Source organism: Fundulus heteroclitus, chromosome 15, assembly GCF_011125445.2.
Source record: "Fundulus heteroclitus isolate FHET01 chromosome 15, MU-UCD_Fhet_4.1, whole genome shotgun sequence".
Lineage (NCBI taxonomy): Eukaryota > Metazoa > Chordata > Actinopteri > Cyprinodontiformes > Fundulidae > Fundulus > Fundulus heteroclitus.
The window spans coordinates 12,657,270-12,671,733 of record NC_046375.1 but is presented as its reverse complement, the minus strand read 5'-3'; the positions used below and the strand labels follow the sequence as shown (position 1 = coordinate 12,671,733).

Genomic DNA, 14,464 nt, shown 5'->3' with positions numbered 1-14,464 from the left:
ATCCCTGAAAAGTACAGCATTTCATATATTCATGTGTTATAATGGCCTAGTCAGACCTAAATCTGATTTAAGATTGCCGGTAAAACCTAAAATTGTAATTTCTAGGTGATCTCTGTCCAATGTGACCGAGCTTGAAGTTCTTCCCATAGAATTAGCAGACATTCTGGTTTCTAGATATTTACACGAGGCAGATGTGTACCCCAAAAGACTTCCAAAACGTGGTTCCAGAGAATATTATCTCAAAAGGGGCGAAATGCCCCATTTGTTTTATTTCTTTTTTTTTTTTTTATTATTTCCCCTCAATCATGTACTACTTTGTGTTGGTCTATGGCAGGGGTCTGCAACCTGTGGCTCTTTGGACCTTCCACAGTGGCTCTTAATAACTTTGACTACAAATAATATTTTTATTGTGGTATTTAAATGTAATAGTGATAATAAATACAGGTTTTAGCAGTTTTTTCTTGGAATAATTGCTTTTAATTTTCACAGCAGAATGATGGTGAAAGTGCCAGTAATATTTTATTTTAAATCAATATTTTTTCATTATGTTGGATTTAATTTACATCATTATCCACAAATGTCAACATCCCATCCGTCATCTTTTTTTAAACCTCAAAATAGACATAAAAGGACGTTTCTTTAACAATGACAACATATTTCCTACAGCAGATCTTTATCAAAAATTATAACTTGTCCTTTTTTCAAAAGGCCAGGCAACATTTGGGGCTCTGAACGAGTTCAATTCAAGTGGACTGAAGGCAAAATGGCTCTTTAGACTGTGAACGTTGCAGCCTCCTGGTCTATGGCATAACATCTCAGTAAAATACATTTAAGTTTATTGTTGAATCATCCAAACATCCTTAAAAAAGGTTTAACTAGTGTTTTTTTTTGTTTGTTTGTTTTTGCTTGAAAGATAATCCTCTATTGGGATTATGCTTCTCTCTCTTTCTAAGTGGGACCGGTGTCAGTCTGAATACACAAACTCCTGTTGAAAAGAGGACTAAAGGAGTGGGCACTTGTTATGAGCAGACTCATCTTTATAAGAGTCAGAGGGGGGATCAGGTCAAGAGATCAGCCAGGACTGCAGACAGAATGATTTGTCTGCTTTTGTCAATTTGCTTTTATTTAAACAGTGTATTCGGTCACAATTTTAGGCGAATGACATAAAAGTGTAAAAAAAAAAAAACAGTGTTTCACCACACATTCAACTTTTCTGGGTGTGGGATGACTTTAACGTTGCCAAACCTCTTCGCAGAACGAACTGCAGACTCCGTGTGACTCACAAGATTTATTGGCTTAATCTCTTGCTGCGGTAAACCACTAGGAAAAAAGGCCCCATGTTTGGCAATATAATTACATTTTAGTTATAGCTTCTTTTCTTTTTTTCTGTCTTCCTTTTTTTACCAAAACTACAGCAGAGCGAATATATATCACCCAGCCTTGTGTGCGGCGGTGAACTTGCTATAGCTTTGTGAATTCACCTGATACCTGCTGTGTCGTTTCCCATCAGCATTAGTGCTTATTGATCTCAGCGCTTTGTCGCCTTCACCTTTGTTCAGGTAGGATGCGCTTGTTGCTTGGGCCATTCACAGTTCTGTCGGTCGCTCTGTCTGAGGACCCTAATTGGGTATTGCGTGTGAACACAGACCATATTGCTATGCAAAACCAGGGTGTTACACTTCCAGCTCCCTTGCGGCCGTGAGTGACAGCTCCTCTGAGAGCCATGTTTTTGTTTTTTTTTATAATCCACAATATGCTTCCTAGCCCTAAATCTGCAGAAACGGGCTTTGCAAATTTAGCAAACCAACTGCAGGAAGAGGCGCACAAAGTTTATAATTATTATCACCGGGATCATTTGGTTTTAGGTTACAGGAATGAAACAAAAAGAGTTCAAAAGAGTAGTTTTGTTTTAGGTGCAGCGAGGACTGCACTTCAGACAGCAGAGACACGTAGGGATTAATGGCCATTTCCGGTCAGCAGCTGCCCCCAGGATCCCAAAAAACAAAAACATATTCACACCTTTAAAGCACTCGGGGAAGCTAACAGTTTGATCTGACTCGCATGCGTTTGTTCTACAGACAGGCTGGTGCAGTCATCCTCAAAGGTTTGCAGAGATATGTGAAAGTGTCAGCTGCTTTATGAGCCTTTCCTTTCAGTGCAGGCGTTTGTGTATTTCGGAGATATTTTAGTTTACTGCAAAGTAAGGCCAGATTCTGGTGGAGGCCCGTTCTTACCCGTTCCTCTTAACTTTTCCTCTGAACATCAGGGGCAGTAATTGGAAGAAATAAAAGGCAAACAGCAATTCTTAGGTTGTTTTGGGTCTCTGAACATGGCCACGTTTTATCGTTTACGATTACAGTAGTTTAATGTTCCCACAATGTCTTATACCTCCCTTTTCTTGTTTTCTTTGAGATTTTTATGGTGGGGTGAAGGAGGTTATTCTTTTTAATATACTTTGTATCACCATTTCCAAGTTTTATTGATTTAAATGGAGCATTTTGATATTTTAACTTTAAACATGACAATGCAACTTTAATTTTGGTAACCAAAGGTTATTCATTGATTATTATTTTATTTTTTATAGGTTTGTCTAGTTATAACAGAACCTTTTTATAATTGTATAATAAATACCGCTTTTCATTTTTCTCATTATGATGTAGATTTTATTCTTATTCTTATAGAACCTCCAAAGCCAGCCTTGGTTTTACTTTCCCAACCAAAACCAGAGCCAAGCCATCAAATCCATACATGGTGCACAGGGTTGTGATAAAGTGTTTGGCCCCTCCAAAGTTTTTTTTTTTCTTGTTTGTTTCAGATTACCAAATATGCTTGTTTGGTAATCTTTTTATAAAGATGCTAAGAATCTTTTACGTTGCAAAATGTCTTTATTTCAGCCTGGTATAAGAGTTTTCAAGCATGGGTCATCCGACTGAAGGTCTCCTCAGAGCTTTTCAGTCAGATTTAAGCCCAGACTTTGTTAAGGCCACACCAAAATCGTTATTTATATATCTATTCATTTTTGCCATTCGTCGGAGGACTTGCTCGGTGCTCTTCAGATCATTCTCCTTCTGTATAACCCATGTGTGCCGGAGCTGGTCAAAAACTGACTTTCTGGTTGAAAGTGAACTCCATGGTTCCATTAATCACTGCAAGTTTGTATGTGTATGTGCACCTGTGCATCACTCTCACCTCAGACACATACATACATAATAATAACAACAATGGAAATAATAGTTACTCCTGGGTTTTTGCACTGTTGCCTTTTTGTCTCAATCTGCAGGCTTGTTTGCAGTGTTTTCATATGGTTTTTGCAGCCGGTTTTTATTACTGCATTACTGTGTTATTGTATAATTATATATGTAAGCACATTGTGAGCATTGTACAATCCAGAATCAAATTCCTCACGTGTGTGTACATAAGCCTGGCAAGTAAAACTGATTCTGATTGTGAAGTCGCACCGAAGCATCCCCCAGACCATGACACCACCACCACCAACCTGTTTGATTTTGGGTATGATCTTTTTCTGAAATGCTGGGTTCATTTCAAAACCAGTTGTGATGAAAAACACAACACAACTTCTTAAAAGGTTCCAATTTTTAAAAATAGAGCCTTTTTCAAAAGGCTATCTATCTATCTATCTATCTATCTATCTATCTATCTATCTATCTATCTATCTATCTATCTATCTACTAAACCTTCAAAGGTATGAAATGGTGGAAGGGGCACCTTGGTGCTCCTTAAAGCTGCGATTAAAGTCCCCAAATTTAATTGTGCATTGGCCCCTACATTTATTGGTTGGCAATGAACACCAGATGTACGTTTGGAGCCAATAATTGGAGATAATTTGTTTATTGTGTTGTCCTAATATATAGATGGGTCGTCAGCTATCAAGTACAAAAACTGACTACTGAATAATGAAATATGATATATGATAATGAATATTTGCTGATAATTATGGATAATGATACTGAATATATGATGAATGAATAATGAAATATGATAGACACTGCCCTTGATTCTATTGGTTTTAAAAATGTTAATACAACTATAATTTTTTAAATTTCCCTACCCTCTGTCATTATAGTATGCAGTATTTATTTATTTTTCGCTCAAGTCTATATTAAATGAGTAAATAATCCAATGCGTTCTACCTCGGCTCACTAGTTAAAGCCTCGTCACTGTTTACTTGTTAAGAGAAGAAAAAAAAAAAAATAACAAGCGGATGTTCCGGCAGGACTAAACGGAAGTAGGTACGTGGCTGCTTCAGCTGACAGTCTACAATGATGGCGACAGAGGTTCAGAGCGGCGACCTCGACAGCGCCACGACCAGCCGCCTCGAAGTGTCCATCGACGGCCTCACCCTCAGCCCCGACCCGGAGGGCGAGCAGAACCAGGTCGAAGAACCGAATCCCGCAGCCACGCAGCCTGAGACCGATAAGCCGGCGGACGAAGAGGGCGACGATGGAGAGGCAGGCAAAGCTGCGCTAGAGAGGAAATGGGGCTTCCCTCTGCAGGAGCTGTACGGACTGGCCCTTAAATTTTTTAAAGGTATTTTTTTTTTTAAATATATAATTTTTTAACGATGTAACGGCTTTGACGCTGACCGGCACGTGATTGTTGAAGCGCGTGCTGCGCTGAGAGCCAGGCTTGCTCCTAGCCGCGGTTAGCATTTTTTTTTTTATGCTAGCGCTAGCTGCTAACTGTCAGTCGCGTTCTAGCTAACCAGCGGCTAACGGACGCGTCCGGCTGACCGTTGAGGCGTCAAACAAGAACAACGCGTTTGAGGAGTTCGTTTGGACTCGTCGGTGACGGAAAGACGCCGTTACCGGTCGGTTCTGAGTGGTTTATGCCGTTTTCAAGTGGAGGCATCCACGTCTTGTCACGTCAGCTGAAGCGGTTTGTCCTCTCTGAAAAAGAATCCGGTGCCGACTTGTTTGGGGTCTTTTAACACGCCCTGCCTTTTTTTTTTTTTTTTTTACCCTCTCTATTATTTTTACTGCAGCCCAAATGGCGCGTGCATGGATGTAAATTTAACACATCTTAATTTCCAAGGGTTACTTCTGAGGATCGAGGCGTGCCCCGGTCGCTTTACTCGTATTTTGAACCGTCGTGACCGTGATTGTGTTTGCCCGACTACTCGTTTAACAGCGTTGCTGTCAACCCTCCGGAATAGCCTTTAAATGTGTTCTCCGGGCCCACGCCGCCATAGTCGATTTAAGAGAGACGCTCCGAAGTGTGATCAAGCTCTTGAACACCTGACATGTGGGTTATTTTTTTTTAATAGCGCAGAACATTACTGATGACTGTGCAAACAGCTTGTGGCCTGGTTCTGCACAGAGAAAATCTCTGCTTTGTGTTTTTTTTTCACCGGTGTCTCAGTTAGGCTTAGATCTACATGTTTAAATAAAGCTGTGCACAAATCTGCCTCTTGCTCTCCTCGGTTGGCTATAAATCTGCACACACACACACACCATCCCCCTTGCCCAGATGGTCTACTCTGCCCTGCTAAAAAAACAAAAAACTATAAACGCTGTTGCGATATTATTCATTTATTCAGAAGTGGCCCCCTTTCTCAAAGCAGCCCTGCTTAGTTTCCATTGATTGATTGATTGATTTTTCTGCATTGATTATCATATTGACGATTAACTGTACAAAATAAATAAGTGAGCTACAGTCCCTCGGTCTGTTTAAAGAAAAAAAAAAGAAGCTTAAAAGATTTTTCACTAAAAGTATATTTATTTAAGGAGGGCCTGCCTTTTGAATGGGTCTTGTGTTGGTATCTGTTGTAGTGTGTGTAATGTTTTGTTTTGCTGTGTATGTATGTGTGGAAAAATAATATAATGCCACATAATAAACCCATTTTGACACAAGTTACGCTTAATATTTAAACACAAGTATAAGGCCCGATGGCCACCGATGCCTGACGGATGCATCTACATGTTCAGATGGGGACAGTTTTGATATTGAGGCACTGAGGTCTGGTTTAACAAGTTTAGATTTCCCCCACACCCACCCACCTCCTTTTGAGCATGACATAAAGCTGCGTTGCTGTGAATGCTGTGAAATCTCTTTTTGATTATACATGTTACGTTATTTTTCTGTTTCTTTTACTCTTATTTTCCACTCCTGTTTGGAATAAACTAAACGTCCTCGCAGCAACGTACCCAAGCTATTTTAGTCTCTGCTGCATCCTTGTAGAGTATAACATGTTTGTTACAATATTCAGGGACTTTTTATCAGTGTGGGTTGGTATAAAAAAAAAAAAAAAAGCTAACTAAATTCTCCCACGTCCCTGTGTTTTTTTATTTTTTCATTTTTTTTTTCATTTTCTTTCTGATTAGATAAAGATGGCAAGGCCTTCCACCCTACATATGAGGAGAAGCTTCGGCTGGTGGCCCTTCACAAGCAGGTGTTGCTGGGCCCTTACAATCCCGATGCCTCCCCAGAAGTCGGCTTCTTCGATGTCCTGGGAAATGACCGCAGGTAACCCCGGAAAACCGACTTTACTTTCATGTGAAATGTGCATTTATTAGAATTTTGTGTGCATGAGAAAACTAAACATTTTGTCCTCACAGATGGGCTGCTCTCGGCCTTTTAAAAGTTTCTAACTCCCATTGATAAAAAGCTAAAATCAATTAGAACGTTTTCTAAGGACTCTTTTACTGCGCTAGATTATCATTCATCCAGGTTTCTGATTAGCAGAGAACAATTATTGCTGTTTATCCGTTGACTAACTGTGCTGTTTGCCTTCCGTCTTGCTTCATGTGAAGGAAGGAGTGGGCCTCCCTTGGTAACATGGAAAAAGAGGAGGCGATGGTGGAGTTTGTCAAGCTCCTGAACAAGTGCTGTAACCTCTTCGCTCCTTACGTCATATCGCACAGGATTGAAAGGGAGGAGCAGGAGCGGAAAAGGTGACGTGTGCTACAGTGTCTAGTTATTAACTTGGCAAATATTCTTCGATATATTTAGAGTTGCAAACCCATATGTGCCTGAAATTTGCGCAGCATTTTTATGGCTACATTTTAATTGAACATGTTGCTTTGATTTTAAGTAATGCGTATGTTCTCTACTCCTGCCCATCTTTAGGAAAGAAGAGGAGGAGCGACTGAGACAAGAGGAGGAAGAGAGGGAGCGACAAAGGCAGGAGGAGGAGAGACAGAGGCTCGAGGAGGAGGAAAGGTTGAGAAGAGAGGACGAGGAAAGGAGACAAGCGGAGATGGAGAGGCTACGCATCGAGCAGCAGAAGTACGTGGGTCATCGGGAGGTGTTGAGTGAAAAATGCAAAACTGAGCTCCACATTTCAGCGTTAACGCTGACGTTTGCAGGCGTGTGGTTTCTTTAGGACTGCAGCTTCAACTCCTGGAAGTTCAGCATGACGCTGGATTCTCAAATCCGTTTTCCTGAACTGCAAACGTTTTTTTCCTCCTGTCTCACATCCCGACTTACAAAGCTCTCCGTTGTTGTTGTTCTAAGCAGACAGCAGATCATGGCGGCGTTAAACGCCCAGACGGCAGTGCAGTTCCAACAGTACGCAGCGCAGCAGTACCCCAATAACCCAGAACAACAGATGAGCCTTATCCGCCAGCTTCAGGAGCAGCACTATCAGCAGTACATGCAACAGCTCTACCAGGTCCAGCTGGCCCAGCAGCAGGTAACAAGTACAAATACAGCAGCTTGCTTTGCAAATGTGCAGCGCATTTCAAAAGTATTGACTTTTTCCACATTGCAACCACAAGCTTTAATGTATTTTATTAGAATGTTATGTGATAGACCAACATGGAGGCAGACAAAGGAACAGGTCACAAGGTTTTTATAATTCTTTACTAATAAAGAAGAAACTGTATATTTTATCTAATAGCCTTCAATAAAACCTTGAGCAACCCACTGCCTCCACAAATAGCCAAACTACATATCCACTGCTCAGATGGGAGGTCCTGTTCAAGAGAATACTCTTAGTTGTGCATCCCACAAATCTGGTTTGTTTAGAAAAGTAACCAGAAGAAACGATCGGAAAGGAAACCACGAGAAGTCCGGTTTTAAAGTTTCCTTCAAGTCATGTAGGCACGAAGGAAACCAGGTGCTCTGGTCCGATGAGACCAAAATGAAACGTTGTGGCCAACATGCAAATTATGAGATGGACGATTAATGCTGCACTTCGACCCGAACGCACAATTTCCACAGTCAAATATGGTGGCGGCAGCAGCTTCGTGCTGAAGGGACAGCGAGGCTGTTCAGAGTTTGATGGGAAGGAAGATGGAGCTGAATACAGCCAGAGCTAGAGTTACATAGTTTAGATCACGGCCTGATGCTGGGTTAGAATGGTCCAGAGGCCAGACACCCATCCAGTTGAGAATCTGTGGCAAGACCTGAAAAATGTAACCTGACTCTCGCCAGCTGTATGTCGCTCCGCCTAACTTCACTCACATCCATCTGGGACCTCTCCCATAGAAAGTGATTTCTCCAACCAATTTTATGGTCTAGCCAATCAGGGCTGGAGTTTCATAGATGTGACGTAGTGGAGAAGCGACCGTGACGTGAGACTGTTTTGATTCAACAATGGCGGCTCGCATCGAGGAAGCAAGCGTTAACATTGATGCTGCTATTTCTTCCTTATTGTCCAATCTACCTAATATTGTTTCATTAAAAGAACATCAGAGAACGGCTCTGAAGGCTTTTGTTGGTGGAAACCATGTTTTCACCCTTCTCCCGACCGGATTTGGCAAGTTTTGTTTTCCGGGGCGCGTCCGTAGCGTAGCGGTTAGCGCTAACCATATTAGGAGGCCTTTAGTCCTCGACGTGGTCGGCCCTGGATCGACCCCGACCCGCAGTGCTTTGCCGCCTGTCTTCCCCCCTCTTCCTGTCAGCTCACTGTCAATAAAACGCGTGCCACTAGAGCCACAAACACATTTAAAAAAAAAAAAAGTTTAGTTTTTTTCCTGCGTTGCTCTCATCAGCGTCACGGGTTGGCTTAGGTGTGAGTGGTTGAAATAGCACGTCGATAAAGATGACAGACAAGTGGCTTATCCAATCATATGCAAGGATTTTTGATAAGGCCCAGCCTTCAAAAAAGGCAATTCCTATGGAGAGGTCCCAGATGGATGAGTGGAGCTAGGCGGAGCGAAATACATCTGGCTAGGGTCAGGTTATGGAAAATGACCTCCTCAGATGCGTTTCTGTCCAGTCTAACTGAGCTGGAGCTGTTGTGAAGTTGTAGTGAAGAGGCGTTCAGACTTTATGTTGGTCCAGATCATAAATGAAGTGCATGGCAGAACGTGAAAACGACTGAGAGCTAGAAACACATTTGAAAAGCTATTATTATTATTATTATTATTATTATTATTGTTTATTATTGTTGTTAGTTATTTCGAAACCTGCATCCTAAATTTAGCTTACATGACTCAAAACGACCCCATTTAGCTCTGCAGAAGCGCCTCATTTCTTTTTCCTAACTCGCTTTGTTCTGCTGCTTTTTTGCCGTTCTCCTTTTGTTGCAGGCGGCCTTACAGAAGCAGCAGCAGAACGACTCGGCGCTGCAGGGTACCCTGGATTCCAACAGCTTCAACGGCGGCGAAATCACCTCCGCCTCGGCCGCTGGGACATTATGTGCCGCTTCACCACTTTCCAGCGAGGAAGCTCCTACGCTCAACGGCGGCCACTCAGACTCGTACTCGGAGAGCATGGACAGGGAGCCTGAGCCAGAGCCGGCGGTGGAGGTCTCTGAGAACGGCCCTTTATTAGGTTTGTTGGCTGTAGTTTTTTTTTTTTTTTTTTTCCACTTAGGCGGGGGAAAAAAAATAAGTGGAGGATTTGAACTCACTAAGAGAGATCCAGATTTTCCTTTTAGTGCAGCTAATGGTGGGAGGAAGCGGCACACTCTGTGCTTTATGTGACCTTGCAGGCAGGGAGGATAAGTGCTGGAACAAGTGATACATGATATGATTTAGGTATCTGGTCACAAGCGTCACAAACACAGGAAAAAGGAGACGTGCAGGAAGTGAGCAAGGCATTTATTTGATTTGAAAACACTGAGATGATGAGAACAAAATGGCCGATAAATAGCCGCACTTTCGCCCACACGTGCACTTTATGACCACGTTATTAATCTGACCGCTAGATGTTGCTACTTGTTTGACATTCAGCCTCTACATGCTGCAGATAATCTCGAGGTTAGGTTCAGAGCCAGAGTCGTGGGCCGATCCGTCTAACAGATGTCCGTCCTTCCTCCAATCACAGCAGACTCGCCCCCGGTCATAGCCGCGCCGTCCATGTGGACGCGGCCGCAGATCAAGGACTTCAAGGAGAAGATCCGGCAGGATCCCGACAGCGTGATCACGGTGGGGCGCGGCGAGGTGGTGACGGTGCGCGTCCCCACCCACGAGGAGGGATCGTACCTGTTCTGGGAGTTTGCCACAGACTATTATGACATTGGCTTTGGCGTGTTCTTTGAGTGGACAGACGCCGCCACGGCTTCAGTCAGCGTGCACGTGTCGGAGTCCAGCGACGAAGACGAGGATGATGAAGGTGAGGGGATCTGGGTGGTATCGAGTCGCCGTCACAGTGGCGGCTAGCTCAATTCATCGTTACACCTTTATTACGTGTTGTTTGGATTGGTTTTGATTTAAGCTTTATAAAAAGGTCCAGAAAACACACATGTTGTCATTTATTCAAGCTGATACACTGGAGACTCATGGTACAATATGTTGGGTAAAATTAGCTGTAGTTTTGCTAAATCTTTAAATATGTATGACATGAAGTCATTGTAGTTATTTAAAAGACAACAAAATAATATAACATGTTAAATAATAGTTATTAAAATATCTGTTTATATTCTGAAGCAGAAATATTAATATCTACTAATGTCTAAACAGATTTGTTTATTGTGCACCTTTTGCTTTCGTGCTCTTTGTTTATTTACTCTGGGGATATAAAAAGCCGATAATAGCAGGTTGATTAGTCAGACATTCTGACTCAGGTCGGCACGTAGTTGTAGCTTACCAGCTGTAGTTTAACATTTTTTATTTTATTTTATTTATTGCAGCTGGAGGTATTTCCAAACAACAAAAACTGTCCTTCATTTAAGCGATTGGTGCCATCTTTCAGCCAGCTGATTGGCAGTGCAGGAAAAAACTGGTCAATATAGCAGAGGCTCGATGACCGTTTTTATTAAAAAGTACATGATCTGTAGTGTGTTTAAAAAGTTTTCCTTCCGAAGGCTGATAACCGAAAATGTGCCTGGAGATAAGGCCAGTGAGCAAAAGTGGAAGATCGATTCTCTAAGCATTAACAGAAACTGTCTCTATAAATTAAGATAGCAAGCCAACATGTGTTAAAATACATCAAACAAATCTCAAATTAATGTTATTTAAATAGGGCACATCACTTATTGATAAAAAACATCTCTAAAACTGATCCAGGATTTAAAATAAATACAAAGTTAAAAAGTATTGATTTAAGCTACATTTATTTATATTAATACATAATTTCAAACAATTATTCAAACTGAAAGTGTTGTGAAAAACTTGACTCGTCGTGCTTCATTATTGGGCTTATTACAAGAAAACAATCAAATGTTTTATTTAAAAGCGCTTTTTAGAATACTCAGGCACTTTACCAAAAAAGTACATCAAATCAACAAAACAGTGGAATAATACACTAAATGCATTAAAACACTAAACAAATCACACTGAGCTAAACTTTAAAAGCAAGTTTATAATTTAAAAGACCAAATTCTAATTCATGAGACTTGATCAGGAAAGATGGGGAAGACGTGTGGCAAAGGTCCGTGGAACGAGACGGATCGTTTTCTGATCCGATTCCACCTTTATAAATAAATTAGCTTTTTCTAACCAGCACATTTGATTTTTTATTAAAAAGTTCCACGCTACCGGATACTGAGCCAATATGGATCCCTTTATATGAAAATTGAACGTTTGAAGGAATTTCCTCAGAACCAGAAAAGTTATTATGGAGCCAATAAACACGGGGAATATTTTATTTCTATTGATAACATGATGGTGGTAGCTAGGCACTGGCTGGGCGGGATTCTCACACCGCGATAACTTTGTTTCACCTTTTCCTGATATTCCTGATACTTGTTAACTAACTAGATGTACGAGCGGAAATATAGAGCTCCAAAAACTAAAGGGAACGCTTGGAGTTAAATTGTGTTAAGCGTTCCCATTATTTTTTTTGAGCAGTATATTTCCATATTCTGAAAGCAAGGGAGAAGTGTGGGTACTTTCTTTCAGCCAGCTGACTGGCAGTGTGCGCAAACCCCCACGTAACCAGAGGAAACTTCTGTTGCATCCTGTGAAGCTGCATCTGTGCGTTGGCTTTATTTCTCCGGTCCAACCTTTCCCCGTTGCTCTTGTGTCCTCAGGTGACCCGCCCAACGAGGAGGAGAAGGCCAAGAAGGAGGCGGGGAAGCCTCACGTGGACGAGATTGTACCGGTTTACCGGCGGGACTGTCACGAGGAGGTGTACGCCGGCAGCCACCAGTACCCCGGCCGCGGCGTCTATCTGCTCAAGTTTGACAATTCCTATTCGCTGTGGCGCTCAAAGAGCGTCTACTACAGAGTATACTATACCAGATAAGCCTGACTAAAGACCAGGAAGACCCAAGAGGAGCGTTTGTTCATATTAAGTGTGTGTAGGTGGAGATGTATGTAAAGGCAGCCTGTACCTGTGTGTGTGTGAAGGACTAATGGATCCGTTACGGTGGGGGGTAAAACCACCAGAGGGAGCCAGAGAGACACGTGGAGCCCCTCCACGGAGATTTCACTGACTTATTCTGTATGTGCTGCCGTGAACCAAGTTCCAACCATGCTCCACATCTTCTTTGAGCCTTTTTTGGGGGAAAGGATGTGCATTCCTTGTAAATTCACCAACCGTCGTTGCTGCACTGGCGTCCACAAAGCTGTAGGAGTCTCCCCCCAAAACTTGTTCTACCACTTTTCCTCCTCCCCACCCCTCTGAGCTCCTCCTCCTCCTCCTCCTCCTGCTGCTGCTGCTGACCACGCCGGCCCAGAACATCCCAGCGTGGCCTTGCGCGACTGACGGAAACGCGCCGCGTCCAACACTGTGAGCCGACTTTTCCTGTTTTGTCGGAACCAGTGGTCGTTTATCCCCCCCACCCCCCTGAGGTTTTTGGAAATGTGCTTCATAACACTATGCCTTTGCCAGAGCTCCTCTGGTTCGCGTAAACACACATTAAAAAGCGTCAGCGTGCACGGACATAATCACTGTTTTTGTTTTGTGTCAATGGGCCGAAGTCAGGAGAGGGTCATCCAGGCAGAGCAGGGGCGTTTTCACATTATTAATTAAAATAATTTATGAAGGATGGGTAATAAAAACAGAAGAAAATGATGGGATTCATCTTGACACACGATGCAGGAAAATCTCTAAAATCAACTTTTAAATGCAGTTTTATGTTTGTTTTTTTCTTTTTTTAGGCAGCTGTTTCCTCTCTCTGTGGTTCACCACATGTAGTCGGAGGTTTAAAACACAAATTCCTTCGAAATCACATTAAATGGGATGGTGGTGATGTTACCTGGGGAAAGTTGCTGGACGTTACATCCGCGCACAATCGCTGTTTTGTTTTCACCCTCTCTGGCGCCGATTGCCTCGCATCGCCTAAACGATGATCGTCTCCGCCGTTGGGAACAGAGTCGGATGGCCGGCTTGTGGTCTGCATGACACGTCCCCTTCATTCATGCATCCACTTGTTTGTTTGTTTGGTTTTTTGCCTCCGCTGGATGAATTGTTCTGTTTAAATTTGGGAGTTATTCAACGGCTGAAGGAAAAAAGGGGTTTTCTGTTTGTTTGTTTTTTGTCTTTTTTCCCACATTGCATTGCGTGCGCGTGCCCAAAAGGCAGGTAACGGCTGCTCATCAGTTTCCAGTCGTTTAAATCCTCTTGCATTTAGTGACCCGTGCGTCAAGTCGTCACTACGTACGGCTCAGTGGATGCCGTTCCTCTACCTACGGATGCGTTTTTGTTAACTTTATTTCTAACCGGTTGGTTTTAGTCGGTCAAGCCTTGTATGTAAATAATTCAATAAATGGGGTTTATGTGTGCGGGGTTTTTAGACCTGGAAGACGGCGATGGTTTTTGCAAATCAATGCACTGTATTATAAAGGTGAATGAGGTTTTCGTTTTGCCCCCACAACGTGTTCAAAGTGCAAAAAGTATAAGACTTTATTGGTATGACAGAGAAGCTTGTGTTCCTTTGTTTTTTCTCATGTTTTTTTTTTTTTTTTTTCTTAAGTTGCAAAATCATTTTTGGGCATATATTTAATCTTGATTAAACTTCATCTTCTGAACTTTGCCTTGGCTTATTTTTACATCTACACATTTGACAGCAATGCCACCTTAGCTCTGTTTTTTCTGTTGTAGATACAGGATTTGTTTGCTATTAAATGAACTTTTAAACAGTTTTTTTTTTCTTTTTTACTCTTAGAAACTT

At 42.1% G+C, this 14,464-nt stretch overlaps 1 protein-coding gene across 2 annotated transcripts; it reads left to right on the top strand.

Moving 5' to 3' along the window:
- Positions 1-4,236: 4,236 nt before the first annotated feature.
- On the top strand, positions 4,237-13,692 carry acbd3 (acyl-Coenzyme A binding domain containing 3). Of its 2 annotated transcripts, none has more exons than XM_021318883.2 (8): positions 4,237-4,548; positions 6,342-6,483; positions 6,771-6,911; positions 7,087-7,245; positions 7,477-7,651; positions 9,495-9,738; positions 10,237-10,521; positions 12,380-13,692. In XM_021318883.2, the coding sequence occupies exons 1-8, from the start codon at positions 4,281-4,283 to the stop codon at positions 12,592-12,594; spliced, it is 1,629 nt and encodes a 542-aa protein (XP_021174558.1). In that variant the 5' UTR covers positions 4,237-4,280; the 3' UTR covers positions 12,595-13,692. The 2 variants fall into 2 exon arrangements, with proteins under 2 accessions (XP_021174558.1, XP_012722868.1); XM_012867414.3 differs by having other exon boundaries at positions 10,234-10,521.
- Positions 13,693-14,464: the final 772 nt, after the last annotated feature.

Bases quoted from the DNA above. Each gene is read 5' to 3' on its own strand.
- acbd3 (XM_012867414.3), top strand. From the start codon at position 4,281: ATGATGGCGACAGAGGTTCAGAGCGGCGACCTCGACAGCGCCACGACC. The intron at 9,739-10,233 runs GTTTGTTGGCTG...CTCCAATCACAG, and splicing joins TGAGAACGGCCCTTTATTAG to CAGACTCGCCCCCGGTCATA. The intron at 10,522-12,379 runs GTGAGGGGATCT...TTGTGTCCTCAG, and splicing joins CGAAGACGAGGATGATGAAG to GTGACCCGCCCAACGAGGAG.